At 59.9% G+C, this 18,308-nt stretch overlaps 3 protein-coding genes across 3 annotated transcripts; all 3 read left to right on the forward strand.

Annotated features, from left to right (window-relative positions):
• Positions 1-221: 221 nt before the first annotated feature.
• Positions 222-2,477, forward strand: LOC132344583 (testis-specific Y-encoded protein 1-like). The gene is made up of 6 exons (XM_059884249.1): positions 222-345; positions 441-856; positions 1,670-1,747; positions 1,931-2,042; positions 2,138-2,283; positions 2,400-2,477. The coding sequence occupies exons 1-6, from the start codon at positions 222-224 to the stop codon at positions 2,475-2,477; spliced, it is 954 nt and encodes a 317-aa protein (XP_059740232.1).
• Positions 2,478-7,636: 5,159 nt separating this feature from the next.
• On the forward strand, positions 7,637-9,890 carry LOC132344584 (testis-specific Y-encoded protein 1-like). The gene is made up of 6 exons (XM_059884250.1): positions 7,637-7,760; positions 7,856-8,271; positions 9,083-9,160; positions 9,344-9,455; positions 9,551-9,696; positions 9,813-9,890. Exons 1-6 carry the CDS (start codon positions 7,637-7,639, stop codon positions 9,888-9,890), a joined length of 954 nt encoding a protein of 317 aa, XP_059740233.1.
• Positions 9,891-15,049: 5,159 nt separating this feature from the next.
• LOC132344585 (testis-specific Y-encoded protein 1) lies at positions 15,050-17,297 on the forward strand. Its single transcript, XM_059884251.1, has 6 exons — positions 15,050-15,173; positions 15,269-15,684; positions 16,490-16,567; positions 16,751-16,862; positions 16,958-17,103; positions 17,220-17,297. The coding sequence occupies exons 1-6, from the start codon at positions 15,050-15,052 to the stop codon at positions 17,295-17,297; spliced, it is 954 nt and encodes a 317-aa protein (XP_059740234.1).
• Positions 17,298-18,308: the final 1,011 nt, after the last annotated feature.

Below are 18,308 nucleotides of genomic sequence, written 5' to 3' on the forward strand. Positions count from 1 at the left end.
GGCTCACAGCCTAGGCCCCCGCCTGTTCGCCGGATCTCCTAGGGCCCGTTCACCCCGTCCTGCGTTTCTGGCACCCCTTTCTTCGGCCTCACGCCAACACCCCCACACAGCAGCCCCCGCCTTCTGACAATCCCCCTCACTCCCCGCCCCCAAAAGAGCTAGTCGGTCCCACAGGTTTACTGCAGCCTGGGCCGCCATTACGCCCCACTTGTTGTGCTCTTATGTCGCGTCCCTTCGCCTCTGCCCCAGCTCGGGGTCACCGCCAAGGCCAAGAGGAACGTGAGAGGCGGTCAGAGGAAGGCGGGAGCGTCCCGGGACCCCGCACCTTCCAAGTTGTGAGCCCAGGTACTCAGGGGGCAGGGCCCCGCCCCCACCCCCCTCCCCCACCCCGCAGCCTGCCGTCGTGATGCAGTGCGCAGCTGGGACCTTGTCACCAGCAGTTGTCACGCCAGGCCAAGAGGCCACCCTCTTCAGGGTGGAGGCGGTGGAGGAGGGCGAGGCCCTGGTGGACGGAGACGTGGCGGGGATCGGGCGGGAGTTCCAGCTGCTTGCGGAAGACATCGTGGAGGAGGTGGAGGTTGTGGCGGATGAGGAGCAGGAACAGCGGCCCTCCCAGGAGCTAGAGGAGAAGACGGTGGAGGAGCAGGGCCAGGAAAGGCCCGGAGGCCCTTGTGAGCGCCAGGAGCTGGATGCCCTGCAGGCACTGGCCGCCCTGCAGGTAGAACTGAGCTCTGAGCGTGAGCAAAACCGCAGGGCTTACGTTCAGTTCATGCGCAAGAACCATCAGAGGAGGAAGCGTCACTTGGCTCGGAGGAGCGCCATCATCCAGGGCATCCCTGGCTTCTGGGCCAAAGCTGTATCCTTTGCGCTGCTCCTTGGGGTCTGCTGCTCAGGAGGACGAGGAAGGGGAGAAGGGGCAGGAGCAGGCGGAGGGGGTGGAGGCGAGGGCACAGGAAGGGCGCCGGAGGCCACTGAAGGAAATGCGGTCCTGGGCAATTGGCAGGCTCCAAAGGCACAGCCGAGTAGGGCCTGGGCAGGGCCACAGGTGGACGTGTCGCAGCCATGCCTTTGAGTGTCTCCTTCAGGCCTGCATCTGAGGAGGCGCAGCCCCCGAGGCCTCTAAGTCAACATTGACCAGAGACGGTACACAAGAGCAGCGTTCGCAGACAGTTATTGGTGTAAATGTGGATGATCCCGGCACATTGCTGGGACATGTGAGTCATTCACACACACACGCACACACACACACACACACACACACACACACGCACACACACACACACACACGTACACATAAACACATACACACATACCCAAGAAGCCCTTTACTTTCAGACACGGTTTGTCACAAGGACTGCAAGTCTGACCGTATAAGCAGTGACATGCCACTACCCAGCATACACAGGTCTGGAGGAGCAGAGTAGCGGTCAGAAACAGCCCCTGCTTGGGGAATGCAGATGCACACCATCCCAAGGGGCCCAGAGCCATGAGCGTGTCTGATGGTATGGCAGGTCCTGAGGATATCAGCAGTGGCCGGGCAAGAGGCAGTGCCCGCCAAGCTCCTTGCAGATGCGTGTTCCAGTATCCTTGTTCCACCCCAGACTAGGGCTGATGCTCCTGGCTCTTCTTGGCCGGCATGTGGCCTGAATGGCTCCTTGACCTAAAGCAGATTATGAGCCACCCTCAAGTCTCCGTCCTGATCAGCGACCAAGATCAAGACTTTCTCGGCTACATGATGGACTTGAAGGTCAGTGAGGGAGACTGAGGAAGGGTGGGTATGGGACCTGGCGGGGAGTGGGAGGAACGTGTTAGCCATGTTCCTGTGCTGTGAGACTTTGGAGAGGCATCGGGGAAGCTGATCATGCCTGCCTTGGAGGCAAGCTGAGGCCCCTAGAAGCTTGCACCTTTTCCCTCCTCGCTATCCTGGCAGGTGCAGGTGCGGAGCCATCCGCCGTCCCGCTGCAAGCTGATCTTTTCCTTTCGGGACAACCCCTACTTCTTGAACTCGGTGATCATTAAGGAGTATTACCTTGACATCACTGGTAAAAGGTGGCTCCCGGGGTGATGAGTGTGGGTGTGCAAGCGTGTGGATGATGCACCTGCGGTGTCCACCCCAGTCTCCCCTGTCTGTCTGCAGGGTACAGGGCACGTCGATCCACTCCAGTCCACTGGTTCTGGGACTTTGAACGGGGAGCCCCCAGCCGCAGGCTGGACACCAGGAGCCTTAACTTTCTCAACTGGCTGTCAGGCCACAACTGCCCAGAATCGAACAGGATTGCTGAGGTGGGGTTGCTTTGGGCTTGCACACAGTTGGTGGTTGATGTTGGAGTTCTTGGCTGCTCATGGGAGGGTTGGGAGCCTGGTCAGCCCCTGGCTGACCTTGCTCGTGTTGCCTGCAGATCATCAGCGAAGACGTATGGGACGATCCCCTGAAGTACTACCTCAGGGAGGAAGGTTCGTCCGTGAGAGACAACTGACAGAAACACATGTGGTGATGGGGTCTGGAGGTAGGCCCCGTAGGGACAGCCGAATAGTAGCTGGGGCACAGTACTTTCTTTCGCAAGTGGGGATGCTCAGGCTCATGCAAACTGGCTGCAGAGCCAGAGCCTGAGTCAAGCATGTAGCAGGTGACTTGCTGAGACTGGGGGCTGGGGGGGACTCGGTGTGTCCGAGAGCGCAGTAAGTCCCCCTCCAGTCAGCTGTGGTGGCAGCGCGAGAGTCCTAGGTGATACGACTAGAGGCAGGGTGAATTAAGTGCCTGTGTCAGAATCATCTGTCCTTGGGTCCTGCCATTCCCCCGGCGTCCTTCCTCTCACTGAGTTTGAGAATGCCTGGGCCCTTCACTTCCGCCCCTTAACCTAGGATGGCCTGTCATTGAAAGGGCGTCCTGTCCAGGGCCCCAGTGCACCTGTGCGCTGACTTTGGGATCTTGTGTGAATTTCCACATCCAATACTCTGATCTCACCAGCACCACACCTGCTGAGCTTGAAGTTGCTTCAGGGAAAATCCGGACGTCTCTGGGAGGAGGTGGACAGGGAGCCCCAAGGGCAGGACATGGTGCCTAGTGACACCATCTCCGTCATTGCTGGACACGGGTCTTCGGCTCCTGAAACCCCTGTGTTCCCTGTTTGCGTCCGTGTCCACGTGCCAAGCATGTGTGTGTGTACACGCGTGTGCTTGTGTCACCTGTCTTTATGCGGGGGTGTGTGTGTGTGTCCGGCCCAGGGCGGACGCAGAGATGAAGGCGACGGGAGAGGAGGTGACGAGCGACCAGAAGAGGAGGCACGAGGCGTCCCCAGGCTGACGGAGGTTGGTCACCGACTCTCCGCATGACCGTATCCGGGATGGGAATGAGGAAAAGATGGCCAGTGATACCTGCGGACCGTGGCTCGAGAAATCCGCAATTAGACCAAATCCAAAACACGCTCGCCACTTCTAACTTGTGGTTGTGTGTGCTTGGACCAGGGAGAGGGAAGTGCATGGTCTGAGGATTCCGCGAGGGCAAATCAGGTGGGGCGGGGCTTTGAAACCGCTGCCTGAGGAGCCCTCAGTCCATGGGGACGTGGGCCGGCCTCTGGAAATGGTGGGCGAGGGTACGGCTGGACCCGGGGTGGAGAGGAGGCCAAGTTCCTGTAGAGAAGAGCAGAGACCCGAAGGAGAAAGAGGCACAGATTGCCTGCTGCACTGGGGACTTGTTCCACACACGGAAGAAGGAGACCCGGGAGGGCCCTGGGCCAGTGCTGCCCAGGATCGGCCCATCGGCCCGCACGCTGTCTCCACGAGGGTGGCACACACTGGCATGATGCGAAACACAACGCAAGATGTGCTAAGCTAGGCTGTCCGTGCAAAACCACAGGCACGCGAGGAGAGACAGGGTGTGAGCGTGGCAGACGTCCAGGCATTTCCAGCCTCCTCGGCAGGGCAGAAAGGCGAGGGAGGCGCAGGTGTGGGTGTACGTGTGCGTCCCTCTGCCGGAGTGTGCCTGTGAGGGAGGGAAGAGGGAGGAAGCAAGGACGGTGGGCTACTTGCATGTGCCAAGGGACCTCGGGAGAATGGCAGACAGGGAAGCCCCTGGGGGCGGTTGAGAGCCTGCTGGTGGATTTCAGGGCCCAGGGGCTAGGCATTAGCGGCCCTGCCAAAGACACCCCATGGGTCGTGCTCCAAGTCCTGACGTGAATTCCTTCCTTCCTCTGGGGTCTTGCCCCCGGCTGTGGGGGTGGGGGGTGGGGGGGGCCAGAGGGGCTAAGGGGCGCGTCTGCCCCAGACGGAGGTTTCTGGCAGCGTCGCTGGAGCAGAATCTCTGATTCTGTCGTAGGGCATCTGCACCAGATGACACTCAGAGGCACCCTGCCTTCCAGGTGACCGTCTTGGATGTCCCCGGGCCCAAGCGGGGACTGGCTTCCTTGGCATGTGGGCTGTGTAGGCAAGCAGGGATGCCTGACTGTCGGGAATTCTAGCTGGGCCTAATGAGAGCAACTGAAAGAGAGTCTTGGCATTTAGCAAAGCAGTGAGGCCCGGGTGGTACAAGGCCTCTTGGTGCCTTTGAGGTAGCAAAGCTGCTTTCTGCCCAGGGAGGCATGAGCTGTGGGCCCAGACAGGGCCGGGTGCCCAGGGCAGCATCGGTTCAGGGACTGAGTGCGTCTGGGTAGTGTTAAAGAGAAGGGACGGCGTGTAGGGTTGCCGCCTTACCTTTACGGCCTCAGGTTCCGTGCCTTGTATCGGAAGAGTGCCTGTATCCACGTGCTCCTTCTTCACAAGATTGGATCAGACCCAGGCCTGTCACAGTCTCTTGGGGCCCTTGCAGGCCCGGGCGTCTCTTTGGCCTTTTCCTGCTACAGGGAGACAGGGAGACAGGTGCACTCAGCAAGCTACACAGGTGGGAAGCACAGGGGCCTCACTCGGAGTGTTGTGGGCCCTGACGGCTGGTGGGCTAGCAACAGGGCCACGCCATTGACAAGGAACGACCTAGATAGATGCACACGGAGAAAGCGGTTCTCCAAGTCAGTGGAGGCCAGCGCTCCTTGTTTTCTGGTTCCCTGAGGGAAGGCACAGACAATGGATCCGGCCAACGTGACTGGTACTGTGAAGCTGTCCAAGGTGATGGGAGAAGGCAGAACACAGGCGCCTGTCACTCAGCTGGCCACAGCGAGCAAATCCTGGGTCCTGCCCTTGCCCAAACCCCCGACAAATACTCCTGAGCGCACATCTCGGTTCCCTGCACCGAACCAGGCCAGGTCCTGCACTTCTTCAAGCCCCCGACCGACACTCCTGGGCCAGCATCGGACTCTCAGGCTTGTTCCTGGCCTTAGTCAAGCCCCCGGAACACATTCCTGAGCCCACAACGCGCTCTGTACCCCTGAACTACGGTGTGTCCTCCCCTTGTTCAAGCCCCCAGGAAACACTACTGAGCCCGCATCTCACTCGCTGCATTGAACCTGGCTGGCTCCTTGTCTTGTTCAAGCCCCCGACAGATACTCCGGAACCCACATCCCGGTCCCTGCACTGAAGCAGCCTGGGTGCTTCCCATGTTCAAGCCCCGACAAGCACTCCTGAGCCCACATCTCGGGCCCTGCACCGACGCAGTCTGGGTCCTGCCCTTGTTCAAGCCGCTGAACAAATACCCCTGAGCCGGCTTCTCTGTCCCTGCCGTGAACCAGGCCAGGAGCTGCACGTGTTGAAGCCACTGACCAACACTTCTGGGCCTGCATCTGATTCTCAGGCTGGTTCCTGGCCTGAGGTAAGCCCCCAGCAAACAGTATTGAGCCCACAGCTGGCTCCCTGCTCCTGAACTCAACTAAGGTGTGTCCTCCCCTTGTTCAACCACCCTCCCCCCCCCCCCAAACCCCCAGGAAACACCACTGTGCCCGCATCTCACTCGCTGCATTGAACCAGGCTGGGTCCTGCGCTTGTTCAAACCCCCGACAAATCCTCCTGAGCCCACCCCTCGGTCCCTGCACTGAACCAGGCTGGATCCTCCCTTTGTTCAAGCCCCTGACAAACACACCGGACACCACCTCTCGGTCCCGTCATCGAGCCAGGCTGGGTCCTGCCCATGATCAAGCAGCCGATAAACACTCCTTGGAGCACATCTCGGTCCCTGCACTGATCCAGGCTGGATCCTGCCCTTGTTCATCCCGACAGACACTCCCGAGGCCACAGCACAGTCCCTGTCATGACCCAGGCTGGGTCCTGCCTTTGTTCAAGCCCCTGACAAACACTCTTGAGCCCACATCTCGGTCCATGCAACTGAATCGGGTCGGCCCTGCCCATGCCCAAGCTCTTTGTAGAACGCATATATCGTGTGTCAGGACTATAGGATGGCTGGTTTAGCTTGATCCTCTTGCTGCTCCAGGCCCCACAGGCTTGGGCCACAGGGCAGGCTGGGATGTGTTCTCACATGGAGAACAGAACCACTTTGAAAGGGCCTCCATAGGGTCGATGGCAGCCGTGCATGTCTCCGACACCGGTGAGTCGTGGGACTTAATGGGGAGCTGTCCTTAGCATCTCCCTGGCCGGCATTCGCACAAGGTTCAGGGGGGGGTCCCTCATGCCAGCAGAGCGGGCCTCGTTTCTCCCTCTGCGCACAGTGTGGCCACGGCACCTCAGGCTTGTGCAGCTTTCACGTCGGCCCAGCGAGGGAGGGAGGGTCGCCCGTCCCCTTCTGCGCTTCAGCAGTGACCGCCCACTGTTGGCTTTCAAGGTCGAGAAAGCACTCTCCGAACGTGTGGACTAAAACCCTCTGAACTCCCACCGGTGAAACTCACTCAGGACGAGAAGGGCTTGCCTTCACGCCAAGGATAAGCGTCTCTTCTGAGCGCTGGTGTCCACAGAGTTGCAGACGGCAACAGCACTACTTAGAGAGACGGAGACACACAGACACCAGCGCCTGCTACACACGCGGAAGGACTGCCCAACACAGTGCTATGCCAGAAGCAAAGATACAGAGACACAGAGCGAGCGCTGTACACTAAGGCGCTGGTGTTCCCGAACAGTGGAGATCCACTGTAGCGCTGTAGGTGGGGTTCTTCCCTACTCCCCTAGCATCCGGACAGCAGCAGGCTCTCTGTCCCTTGAAGAAAAGTATCCAGCCCCTTGGCACCCCTGCGTATCCCTTGGATACTCAGGGAGAGCTCTCAGTTATTGCCAGTCCCAGGGGACACAGGAGTGTGCGGTTCGGACTGCGGAGCAGGAACCCGTGCTTGGAATTTCCAGAGCCAGGTCAATGACAGCGCCTGGGGCTAGCCCGGCCACATGCAAAACCCTGTCCCTCCCTGGAGCAGAATCTGGCCACGTGGGGGCGCTGGAGCAGCACAGGAACCCCGGAAGATGCCCTCCGGTCTGGGGGCGTGTCCATAAGAGTGCCGCCCACTACCCTGTCGGCCATTGGTCTAGATTTGGGCCAGCAGTCTGTGCATGGCTCACAGCCTAGGCCCCCGCCTGTTCGCCGGATCTCCTAGGGCCCGTTCACCCCGTCCTGCGTTTCTGGCACCCCTTTCTTCGGCCTCACGCCAACACCCCCACACAGCAGCCCCCGCCTTCTGACAATCCCCCTCACTCCCCGCCCCCAAAAGAGCTAGTCGGTCCCACAGGTTTACTGCAGCCTGGGCCGCCATTACGCCCCACTTGTTGTGCTCTTATGTCGCGTCCCTTCGCCTCTGCCCCAGCTCGGGGTCACCGCCAAGGCCAAGAGGAACGTGAGAGGCGGTCAGAGGAAGGCGGGAGCGTCCCGGGACCCCGCACCTTCCAAGTTGTGAGCCCAGGTACTCAGGGGGCAGGGCCCCGCCCCCACCCCCCTCCCCCACCCCGCAGCCTGCCGTCGTGATGCAGTGCGCAGCTGGGACCTTGTCACCAGCAGTTGTCACGCCAGGCCAAGAGGCCACCCTCTTCAGGGTGGAGGCGGTGGAGGAGGGCGAGGCCCTGGTGGACGGAGACGTGGCGGGGATCGGGCGGGAGTTCCAGCTGCTTGCGGAAGACATCGTGGAGGAGGTGGAGGTTGTGGCGGATGAGGAGCAGGAACAGCGGCCCTCCCAGGAGCTAGAGGAGAAGACGGTGGAGGAGCAGGGCCAGGAAAGGCCCGGAGGCCCTTGTGAGCGCCAGGAGCTGGATGCCCTGCAGGCACTGGCCGCCCTGCAGGTAGAACTGAGCTCTGAGCGTGAGCAAAACCGCAGGGCTTACGTTCAGTTCATGCGCAAGAACCATCAGAGGAGGAAGCGTCACTTGGCTCGGAGGAGCGCCATCATCCAGGGCATCCCTGGCTTCTGGGCCAAAGCTGTATCCTTTGCGCTGCTCCTTGGGGTCTGCTGCTCAGGAGGACGAGGAAGGGGAGAAGGGGCAGGAGCAGGCGGAGGGGGTGGAGGCGAGGGCACAGGAAGGGCGCCGGAGGCCACTGAAGGAAATGCGGTCCTGGGCAATTGGCAGGCTCCAAAGGCACAGCCGAGTAGGGCCTGGGCAGGGCCACAGGTGGACGTGTCGCAGCCATGCCTTTGAGTGTCTCCTTCAGGCCTGCATCTGAGGAGGCGCAGCCCCCGAGGCCTCTAAGTCAACATTGACCAGAGACGGTACACAAGAGCAGCGTTCGCAGACAGTTATTGGTGTAAATGTGGATGATCCCGGCACATTGCTGGGACATGTGAGTCATTCACACACACACGCACACACACACACACACACACACACACACGCACACACACACACACACACGTACACATAAACACATACACACATACCCAAGAAGCCCTTTACTTTCAGACACGGTTTGTCACAAGGACTGCAAGTCTGACCGTATAAGCAGTGACATGCCACTACCCAGCATACACAGGTCTGGAGGAGCAGAGTAGCGGTCAGAAACAGCCCCTGCTTGGGGAATGCAGATGCACACCATCCCAAGGGGCCCAGAGCCATGAGCGTGTCTGATGGTATGGCAGGTCCTGAGGATATCAGCAGTGGCCGGGCAAGAGGCAGTGCCCGCCAAGCTCCTTGCAGATGCGTGTTCCAGTATCCTTGTTCCACCCCAGACTAGGGCTGATGCTCCTGGCTCTTCTTGGCCGGCATGTGGCCTGAATGGCTCCTTGACCTAAAGCAGATTATGAGCCACCCTCAAGTCTCCGTCCTGATCAGCGACCAAGATCAAGACTTTCTCGGCTACATGATGGACTTGAAGGTCAGTGAGGGAGACTGAGGAAGGGTGGGTATGGGACCTGGCGGGGAGTGGGAGGAACGTGTTAGCCATGTTCCTGTGCTGTGAGACTTTGGAGAGGCATCGGGGAAGCTGATCATGCCTGCCTTGGAGGCAAGCTGAGGCCCCTAGAAGCTTGCACCTTTTCCCTCCTCGCTATCCTGGCAGGTGCAGGTGCGGAGCCATCCGCCGTCCCGCTGCAAGCTGATCTTTTCCTTTCGGGACAACCCCTACTTCTTGAACTCGGTGATCATTAAGGAGTATTACCTTGACATCACTGGTAAAAGGTGGCTCCCGGGGTGATGAGTGTGGGTGTGCAAGCGTGTGGATGATGCACCTGCGGTGTCCACCCCAGTCTCCCCTGTCTGTCTGCAGGGTACAGGGCACGTCGATCCACTCCAGTCCACTGGTTCTGGGACTTTGAACGGGGAGCCCCCAGCCGCAGGCTGGACACCAGGAGCCTTAACTTTCTCAACTGGCTGTCAGGCCACAACTGCCCAGAATCGAACAGGATTGCTGAGGTGGGTTTGCTTTGGGCTTGCACACAGTTGGTGGTTGATGTTGGAGTTCTTGGCTGCTCATGGGAGGGTTGGGAGCCTGGTCAGCCCCTGGCTGACCTTGCTCGTGTTGCCTGCAGATCATCAGCGAAGACGTATGGGACGATCCCCTGAAGTACTACCTCAGGGAGGAAGGTTCGTCCGTGAGAGACAACTGACAGAAACACATGTGGTGATGGGGTCTGGAGGTAGGCCCCGTAGGGACAGCCGAATAGTAGCTGGGGCACAGTACTTTCTTTCGCAAGTGGGGATGCTCAGGCTCATGCAAACTGGCTGCAGAGCCAGAGCCTGAGTCAAGCATGTAGCAGGTGACTTGCTGAGACTGGGGGCTGGGGGGGACTCGGTGTGTCCGAGAGCGCAGTAAGTCCCCCTCCAGTCAGCTGTGGTGGCAGCGCGAGAGTCCTAGGTGATACGACTAGAGGCAGGGTGAATTAAGTGCCTGTGTCAGAATCATCTGTCCTTGGGTCCTGCCATTCCCCCGGCGTCCTTCCTCTCACTGAGTTTGAGAATGCCTGGGCCCTTCACTTCCGCCCCTTAACCTAGGATGGCCTGTCATTGAAAGGGCGTCCTGTCCAGGGCCCCAGTGCACCTGTGCGCTGACTTTGGGATCTTGTGTGAATTTCCACATCCAATACTCTGATCTCACCAGCACCACACCTGCTGAGCTTGAAGTTGCTTCAGGGAAAATCCGGACGTCTCTGGGAGGAGGTGGACAGGGAGCCCCAAGGGCAGGACATGGTGCCTAGTGACACCATCTCCGTCATTGCTGGACACGGGTCTTCGGCTCCTGAAACCCCTGTGTTCCCTGTTTGCGTCCGTGTCCACGTGCCAAGCATGTGTGTGTGTACACGCGTGTGCTTGTGTCACCTGTCTTTATGCGGGGGTGTGTGTGTGTGTCCGGCCCAGGGCGGACGCAGAGATGAAGGCGACGGGAGAGGAGGTGACGAGCGACCAGAAGAGGAGGCACGAGGCGTCCCCAGGCTGACGGAGGTTGGTCACCGACTCTCCGCATGACCGTATCCGGGATGGGAATGAGGAAAAGATGGCCAGTGATACCTGCGGACCGTGGCTCGAGAAATCCGCAATTAGACCAAATCCAAAACACGCTCGCCACTTCTAACTTGTGGTTGTGTGTGCTTGGACCAGGGAGAGGGAAGTGCATGGTCTGAGGATTCCGCGAGGGCAAATCAGGTGGGGCGGGGCTTTGAAACCGCTGCCTGAGGAGCCCTCAGTCCATGGGGACGTGGGCCGGCCTCTGGAAATGGTGGGCGAGGGTACGGCTGGACCCGGGGTGGAGAGGAGGCCAAGTTCCTGTAGAGAAGAGCAGAGACCCGAAGGAGAAAGAGGCACAGATTGCCTGCTGCACTGGGGACTTGTTCCACACACGGAAGAAGGAGACCCGGGAGGGCCCTGGGCCAGTGCTGCCCAGGATCGGCCCATCGGCCCGCACGCTGTCTCCACGAGGGTGGCACACACTGGCATGATGCGAAACACAACGCAAGATGTGCTAAGCTAGGCTGTCCGTGCAAAACCACAGGCACGCGAGGAGAGACAGGGTGTGAGCGTGGCAGACGTCCAGGCATTTCCAGCCTCCTCGGCAGGGCAGAAAGGCGAGGGAGGCGCAGGTGTGGGTGTACGTGTGCGTCCCTCTGCCGGAGTGTGCCTGTGAGGGAGGGAAGAGGGAGGAAGCAAGGACGGTGGGCTACTTGCATGTGCCAAGGGACCTCGGGAGAATGGCAGACAGGGAAGCCCCTGGGGGCGGTTGAGAGCCTGCTGGTGGATTTCAGGGCCCAGGGGCTAGGCATTAGCGGCCCTGCCAAAGACACCCCATGGGTCGTGCTCCAAGTCCTGACGTGAATTCCTTCCTTCCTCTGGGGTCTTGCCCCCGGCTGTGGGGGTGGGGGGTGGGGGGTGCCAGAGGGGCTAAGGGGCGCGTCTGCCCCAGACGGAGGTTTCTGGCAGCGTCGCTGGAGCAGAATCTCTGATTCTGTCGTAGGGCATCTGCACCAGATGACACTCAGAGGCACCCTGCCTTCCAGGTGACCGTCTTGGATGTCCCCGGGCCCAAGCGGGGACTGGCTTCCTTGGCATGTGGGCTGTGTAGGCAAGCAGGGATGCCTGACTGTCGGGAATTCTAGCTGGGCCTAATGAGAGCAACTGAAAGAGAGTCTTGGCATTTAGCAAAGCAGTGAGGCCCGGGTGGTACAAGGCCTCTTGGTGCCTTTGAGGTAGCAAAGCTGCTTTCTGCCCAGGGAGGCATGAGCTGTGGGCCCAGACAGGGCCGGGTGCCCAGGGCAGCATCGGTTCAGGGACTGAGTGCGTCTGGGTAGTGTTAAAGAGAAGGGACGGCGTGTAGGGTTGCCGCCTTACCTTTACGGCCTCAGGTTCCGTGCCTTGTATCGGAAGAGTGCCTGTATCCACGTGCTCCTTCTTCACAAGATTGGATCAGACCCAGGCCTGTCACAGTCTCTTGGGGCCCTTGCAGGCCCGGGCGTCTCTTTGGCCTTTTCCTGCTACAGGGAGACAGGGAGACAGGTGCACTCAGCAAGCTACACAGGTGGGAAGCACAGGGGCCTCACTCGGAGTGTTGTGGGCCCTGACGGCTGGTGGGCTAGCAACAGGGCCACGCCATTGACAAGGAACGACCTAGATAGATGCACACGGAGAAAGCGGTTCTCCAAGTCAGCGGAGGCCAGCGCTCCTTGTTTTCTGGTTCCCTGAGGGAAGGCACAGACAATGGATCCGGCCAACGTGACTGGTACTGTGAAGCTGTCCAAGGTGATGGGAGAAGGCAGAACACAGGCGCCTGTCATTCAGCTGGCCACAGCGAGCAAATCCTGGGTCCTGCCCTTGCCCAAACCCCCGACAAATACTCCTGAGCGCACATCTCGGTTCCCTGCACCGAACCAGGCCAGGTCCTGCACTTCTTCAAGCCCCCGACCGACACTCCTGGGCCAGCATCGGACTCTCAGGCTTGTTCCTGGCCTTAGTCAAGCCCCCGGAACACATTCCTGAGCCCACAACGCGCTCTGTACCCCTGAACTACGGTGTGTCCTCCCCTTGTTCAAGCCCCCAGGAAACACTACTGAGCCCGCATCTCACTCGCTGCATTGAACCTGGCTGGCTCCTTGTCTTGTTCAAGCCCCCGACAGATACTCCGGAACCCACATCCCGGTCCCTGCACTGAAGCAGCCTGGGTGCTTCCCATGTTCAAGCCCCGACAAGCACTCCTGAGCCCACATCTCGGGCCCTGCACCGACGCAGTCTGGGTCCTGCCCTTGTTCAAGCCGCTGAACAAATACCCCTGAGCCGGCTTCTCTGTCCCTGCCGTGAACCAGGCCAGGAGCTGCACGTGTTGAAGCCACTGACCAACACTTCTGGGCCTGCATCTGATTCTCAGGCTGGTTCCTGGCCTGAGGTAAGCCCCCAGCAAACAGTATTGAGCCCACAGCTGGCTCCCTGCTCCTGAACTCAACTAAGGTGTGTCCTCCCCTTGTTCAACCACCCTCCCCCCCCCCCCAAACCCCCAGGAAACACCACTGTGCCCGCATCTCACTCGCTGCATTGAACCAGGCTGGGTCCTGCGCTTGTTCAAACCCCCGACAAATCCTCCTGAGCCCACCCCTCGGTCCCTGCACTGAACCAGGCTGGATCCTCCCTTTGTTCAAGCCCCTGACAAACACACCGGACACCACCTCTCGGTCCCGTCATCGAGCCAGGCTGGGTCCTGCCCATGATCAAGCAGCCGATAAACACTCCTTGGAGCACATCTCGGTCCCTGCACTGATCCAGGCTGGATCCTGCCCTTGTTCATCCCGACAGACACTCCCGAGGCCACAGCACAGTCCCTGTCATGACCCAGGCTGGGTCCTGCCTTTGTTCAAGCCCCTGACAAACACTCTTGAGCCCACATCTCGGTCCATGCAACTGAATCGGGTCGGCCCTGCCCATGCCCAAGCTCTTTGTAGAACGCATATATCGTGTGTCAGGACTATAGGATGGCTGGTTTAGCTTGATCCTCTTGCTGCTCCAGGCCCCACAGGCTTGGGCCACAGGGCAGGCTGGGATGTGTTCTCACATGGAGAACAGAACCACTTTGAAAGGGCCTCCATAGGGTCGATGGCAGCCGTGCATGTCTCCGACACCGGTGAGTCGTGGGACTTAACGGGGAGCTGTCCTTAGCATCTCCCTGGCCGGCATTCGCACAAGGTTCAGGGGGGGGTCCCTCATGCCAGCAGAGCGGGCCTCGTTTCTCCCTCTGCGCACAGTGTGGCCACGGCACCTCAGGCTTGTGCAGCTTTCACGTCGGCCCAGCGAGGGAGGGAGGGTCGCCCGTCCCCTTCTGCGCTTCAGCAGTGACCGCCCACTGTTGGCTTTCAAGGTCGAGAAAGCACTCTCCGAACGTGTGGACTAAAACCCTCTGAACTCCCACCGGTGAAACTCACTCAGGACGAGAAGGGCTTGCCTTCACGCCAAGGATAAGCGTCTCTTCTGAGCGCTGGTGTCCACAGAGTTGCAGACGGCAACAGCACTACTTAGAGAGACGGAGACACACAGACACCAGCGCCTGCTACACACGCGGAAGGACTGCCCAACACAGTGCTATGCCAGAAGCAAAGATACAGAGACACAGAGCGAGCGCTGTACACTAAGGCGCTGGTGTTCCCGAACAGTGGAGATCCACTGTAGCGCTGTAGGTGGGGTTCTTCCCTACTCCCCTAGCATCCGGACAGCAGCAGGCTCTCTGTCCCTTGAAGAAAAGTATCCAGCCCCTTGGCACCCCTGCGTATCCCTTGGATACTCAGGGAGAGCTCTCAGTTATTGCCAGTCCCAGGGGACACAGGAGTGTGCGGTTCGGACTGCGGAGCAGGAACCCGTGCTTGGAATTTCCAGAGCCAGGTCAATGACAGCGCCTGGGGCTAGCCCGGCCACATGCAAAACCCTGTCCCTCCCTGGAGCAGAATCTGGCCACGTGGGGGCGCTGGAGCAGCACAGGAACCCCGGAAGATGCCCTCCGGTCTGGGGGCGTGTCCATAAGAGTGCCGCCCACTACCCTGTCGGCCATTGGTCTAGATTTGGGCCAGCAGTCTGTGCATGGCTCACAGCCTAGGCCCCCGCCTGTTCGCCGGATCTCCTAGGGCCCGTTCACCCCGTCCTGCGTTTCTGGCACCCCTTTCTTCGGCCTCACGCCAACACCCCCACACAGCAGCCCCCGCCTTCTGACAATCCCCCTCACTCCCCGCCCCCAAAAGAGCTAGTCGGTCCCACAGGTTTACTGCAGCCTGGGCCGCCATTACGCCCCACTTGTTGTGCTCTTATGTCGCGTCCCTTCGCCTCTGCCCCAGCTCGGGGTCACCGCCAAGGCCAAGAGGAACGTGAGAGGCGGTCAGAGGAAGGCGGGAGCGTCCCGGGACCCCGCACCTTCCAAGTTGTGAGCCCAGGTACTCAGGGGGCAGGGCCCCGCCCCCACCCCCCTCCCCCACCCCGCAGCCTGCCGTCGTGATGCAGTGCGCAGCTGGGACCTTGTCACCAGCAGTTGTCACGCCAGGCCAAGAGGCCACCCTCTTCAGGGTGGAGGCGGTGGAGGAGGGCGAGGCCCTGGTGGACGGAGACGTGGCGGGGATCGGGCGGGAGTTCCAGCTGCTTGCGGAAGACATCGTGGAGGAGGTGGAGGTTGTGGCGGATGAGGAGCAGGAACAGCGGCCCTCCCAGGAGCTAGAGGAGAAGACGGTGGAGGAGCAGGGCCAGGAAAGGCCCGGAGGCCCTTGTGAGCGCCAGGAGCTGGATGCCCTGCAGGCACTGGCCGCCCTGCAGGTAGAACTGAGCTCTGAGCGTGAGCAAAACCGCAGGGCTTACGTTCAGTTCATGCGCAAGAACCATCAGAGGAGGAAGCGTCACTTGGCTCGGAGGAGCGCCATCATCCAGGGCATCCCTGGCTTCTGGGCCAAAGCTGTATCCTTTGCGCTGCTCCTTGGGGTCTGCTGCTCAGGAGGACGAGGAAGGGGAGAAGGGGCAGGAGCAGGCGGAGGGGGTGGAGGCGAGGGCACAGGAAGGGCGCCGGAGGCCACTGAAGGAAATGCGGTCCTGGGCAATTGGCAGGCTCCAAAGGCACAGCCGAGTAGGGCCTGGGCAGGGCCACAGGTGGACGTGTCGCAGCCATGCCTTTGAGTGTCTCCTTCAGGCCTGCATCTGAGGAGGCGCAGCCCCCGAGGCCTCTAAGTCAACATTGACCAGAGACGGTACACAAGAGCAGCGTTCGCAGACAGTTATTGGTGTAAATGTGGATGATCCCGGCACATTGCTGGGACATGTGAGTCATTCACACACACACGCACACACACACACACACACACACACGCACACACACACGCACACGTACACATAAACACATACACACATACCCAAGAAGCCCTTTACTTTCAGACACGGTTTGTCACAAGGACTGCAAGTCTGACCGTATAAGCAGTGACATGCCACTACCCAGCATACACAGGTCTGGAGGAGCAGAGTAGCGGTCAGAAACAGCCCCTGCTTGGGGAATGCAGATGCACACCATCCCAAGGGGCCCAGAGCCATGAGCGTGTCTGATGGTATGGCAGGTCCTGAGGATATCAGCAGTGGCCGGGCAAGAGGCAGTGCCCGCCAAGCTCCTTGCAGTTGCGTGTTCCAGTATCCTTGTTCCACCCCAGACTAGGGCTGATGCTCCTGGCTCTTCTTGGCCGGCATGTGGCCTGAATGGCTCCTTGACCTAAAGCAGATTATGAGCCACCCTCAAGTCTCCGTCCTGATCAGCGACCAAGATCAAGACTTTCTCGGCTACATGATGGACTTGAAGGTCAGTGAGGGAGACTGAGGAAGGGTGGGTATGGGACCTGGCGGGGAGTGGGAGGAACGTGTTAGCCATGTTCCTGTGCTGTGAGACTTTGGAGAGGCATCGGGGAAGCTGATCATGCCTGCCTTGGAGGCAAGCTGAGGCCCCTAGAAGCTTGCACCTTTTCCCTCCTCGCTATCCTGGCAGGTGCAGGTGCGGAGCCATCCGCCGTCCCGCTGCAAGCTGATCTTTTCCTTTCGGGACAACCCCTACTTCTTGAACTCGGTGATCATTAAGGAGTATTACCTTGACATCACTGGTAAAAGGTGGCTCCCGGGGTGATGAGTGTGGGTGTGCAAGCGTGTGGATGATGCACCTGCGGTGTCCACCCCAGTCTCCCCTGTCTGTCTGCAGGGTACAGGGCACGTCGATCCACTCCAGTCCACTGGTTCTGGGACTTTGAACGGGGAGCCCCCAGCCGCAGGCTGGACACCAGGAGCCTTAACTTTCTCAACTGGCTGTCAGGCCACAACGGCCCAGAATCGAACAGGATTGCTGAGGTGGGGTTGCTTTGGGCTTGCACACAGTTGGTGGTTGATGTTGGAGTTCTTGGCTGCTCATGGGAGGGTTGGGAGCCTGGTCAGCCCCTGGCTGACCTTGCTCGTGTTGCCTGCAGATCATCAGCGAAGACGTGTGGGACGATCCCCTGAAGTACTACCTCAGGGAGGAAGGTTCGTCCGTGAGAGACAACTGACAGAAACACATGTGGTGATGGGGTCTGGAGGTAGGCCCCGTAGGGACAGCCGAATAGTAGCTGGGGCACAGTACTTTCTTTCGCAAGTGGGGATGCTCAGGCTCATGCAAACTGGCTGCAGAGCCAGAGCCTGAGTCAAGCATGTAGCAGGTGACTTGCTGAGACTGGGGGCTGGGGGGGACTCGGTGTGTCCGAGAGCGCAGTAAGTCCCCCTCCAGTCAGCTGTGGTGGCAGCGCGAGAGTCCTAGGTGATACGACTAGAGGCAGGGTGAATTAAGTGCCTGTGTCAGAATCATCTGTCCTTGGGTCCTGCCATTCCCCCGGCGTCCTTCCTCTCACTGAGTTTGAGAATGCCTGGGCCCTTCACTTCCGCCCCTTAACCTAGGATGGCCTGTCATTGAAAGGGCGTCCTGTCCAGGGCCCCAGTGCACCTGTGCGCTGACTTTGGGATCTTGTGTGAATTTCCACATCCAATACTCTGATCTCACCAGCACCACACCTGCTGAGCTTGAAGTTGCTTCAGGGAAAATCCGGACGTCTCTGGGAGGAGGTGGACAGGGAGCCCCAAGGGCAGGACATGGTGCCTAGTGACACCATCTCCGTCATTGCTGGACACGGGTCTTCGGCTCCTGAAACCCCTGTGTTCCCTGTTTGCGTCCGTGTCCACGTGCCAAGCATGTGTGTGTGTACACGCGTGTGCTTGTGTCACCTGTCTTTATGCGGGGGTGTGTGTGTGTGTCCGGCCCAGGGCGGACGCAGAGATGAAGGCGACGGGAGAGGAGGTGACGAGCGACCAGAAGAGGAGGCACGAGGCGTCCCCAGGCTGACGGAGGTTGGTCACCGACTCTCCGCATGACCGTATCCGGGATGGGAATGAGGAAAAGATGGCCAGTGATACCTGCGGACCGTGGCTCGAGAAATCCGCAATTAGACCAAATCCAAAACACGCTCGCCACTTCTAACTTGTGGTTGTGTGTGCTTGGACCAGGGAGAGGGAAGTGCATGGTCTGA

The sequence above is a fragment of the Bos taurus genome, chromosome Y (assembly GCF_002263795.3).
Source record: "Bos taurus isolate L1 Dominette 01449 registration number 42190680 breed Hereford chromosome Y, ARS-UCD2.0, whole genome shotgun sequence".
In the NCBI taxonomy this organism is placed as follows: domain Eukaryota; kingdom Metazoa; phylum Chordata; class Mammalia; order Artiodactyla; family Bovidae; genus Bos; species Bos taurus.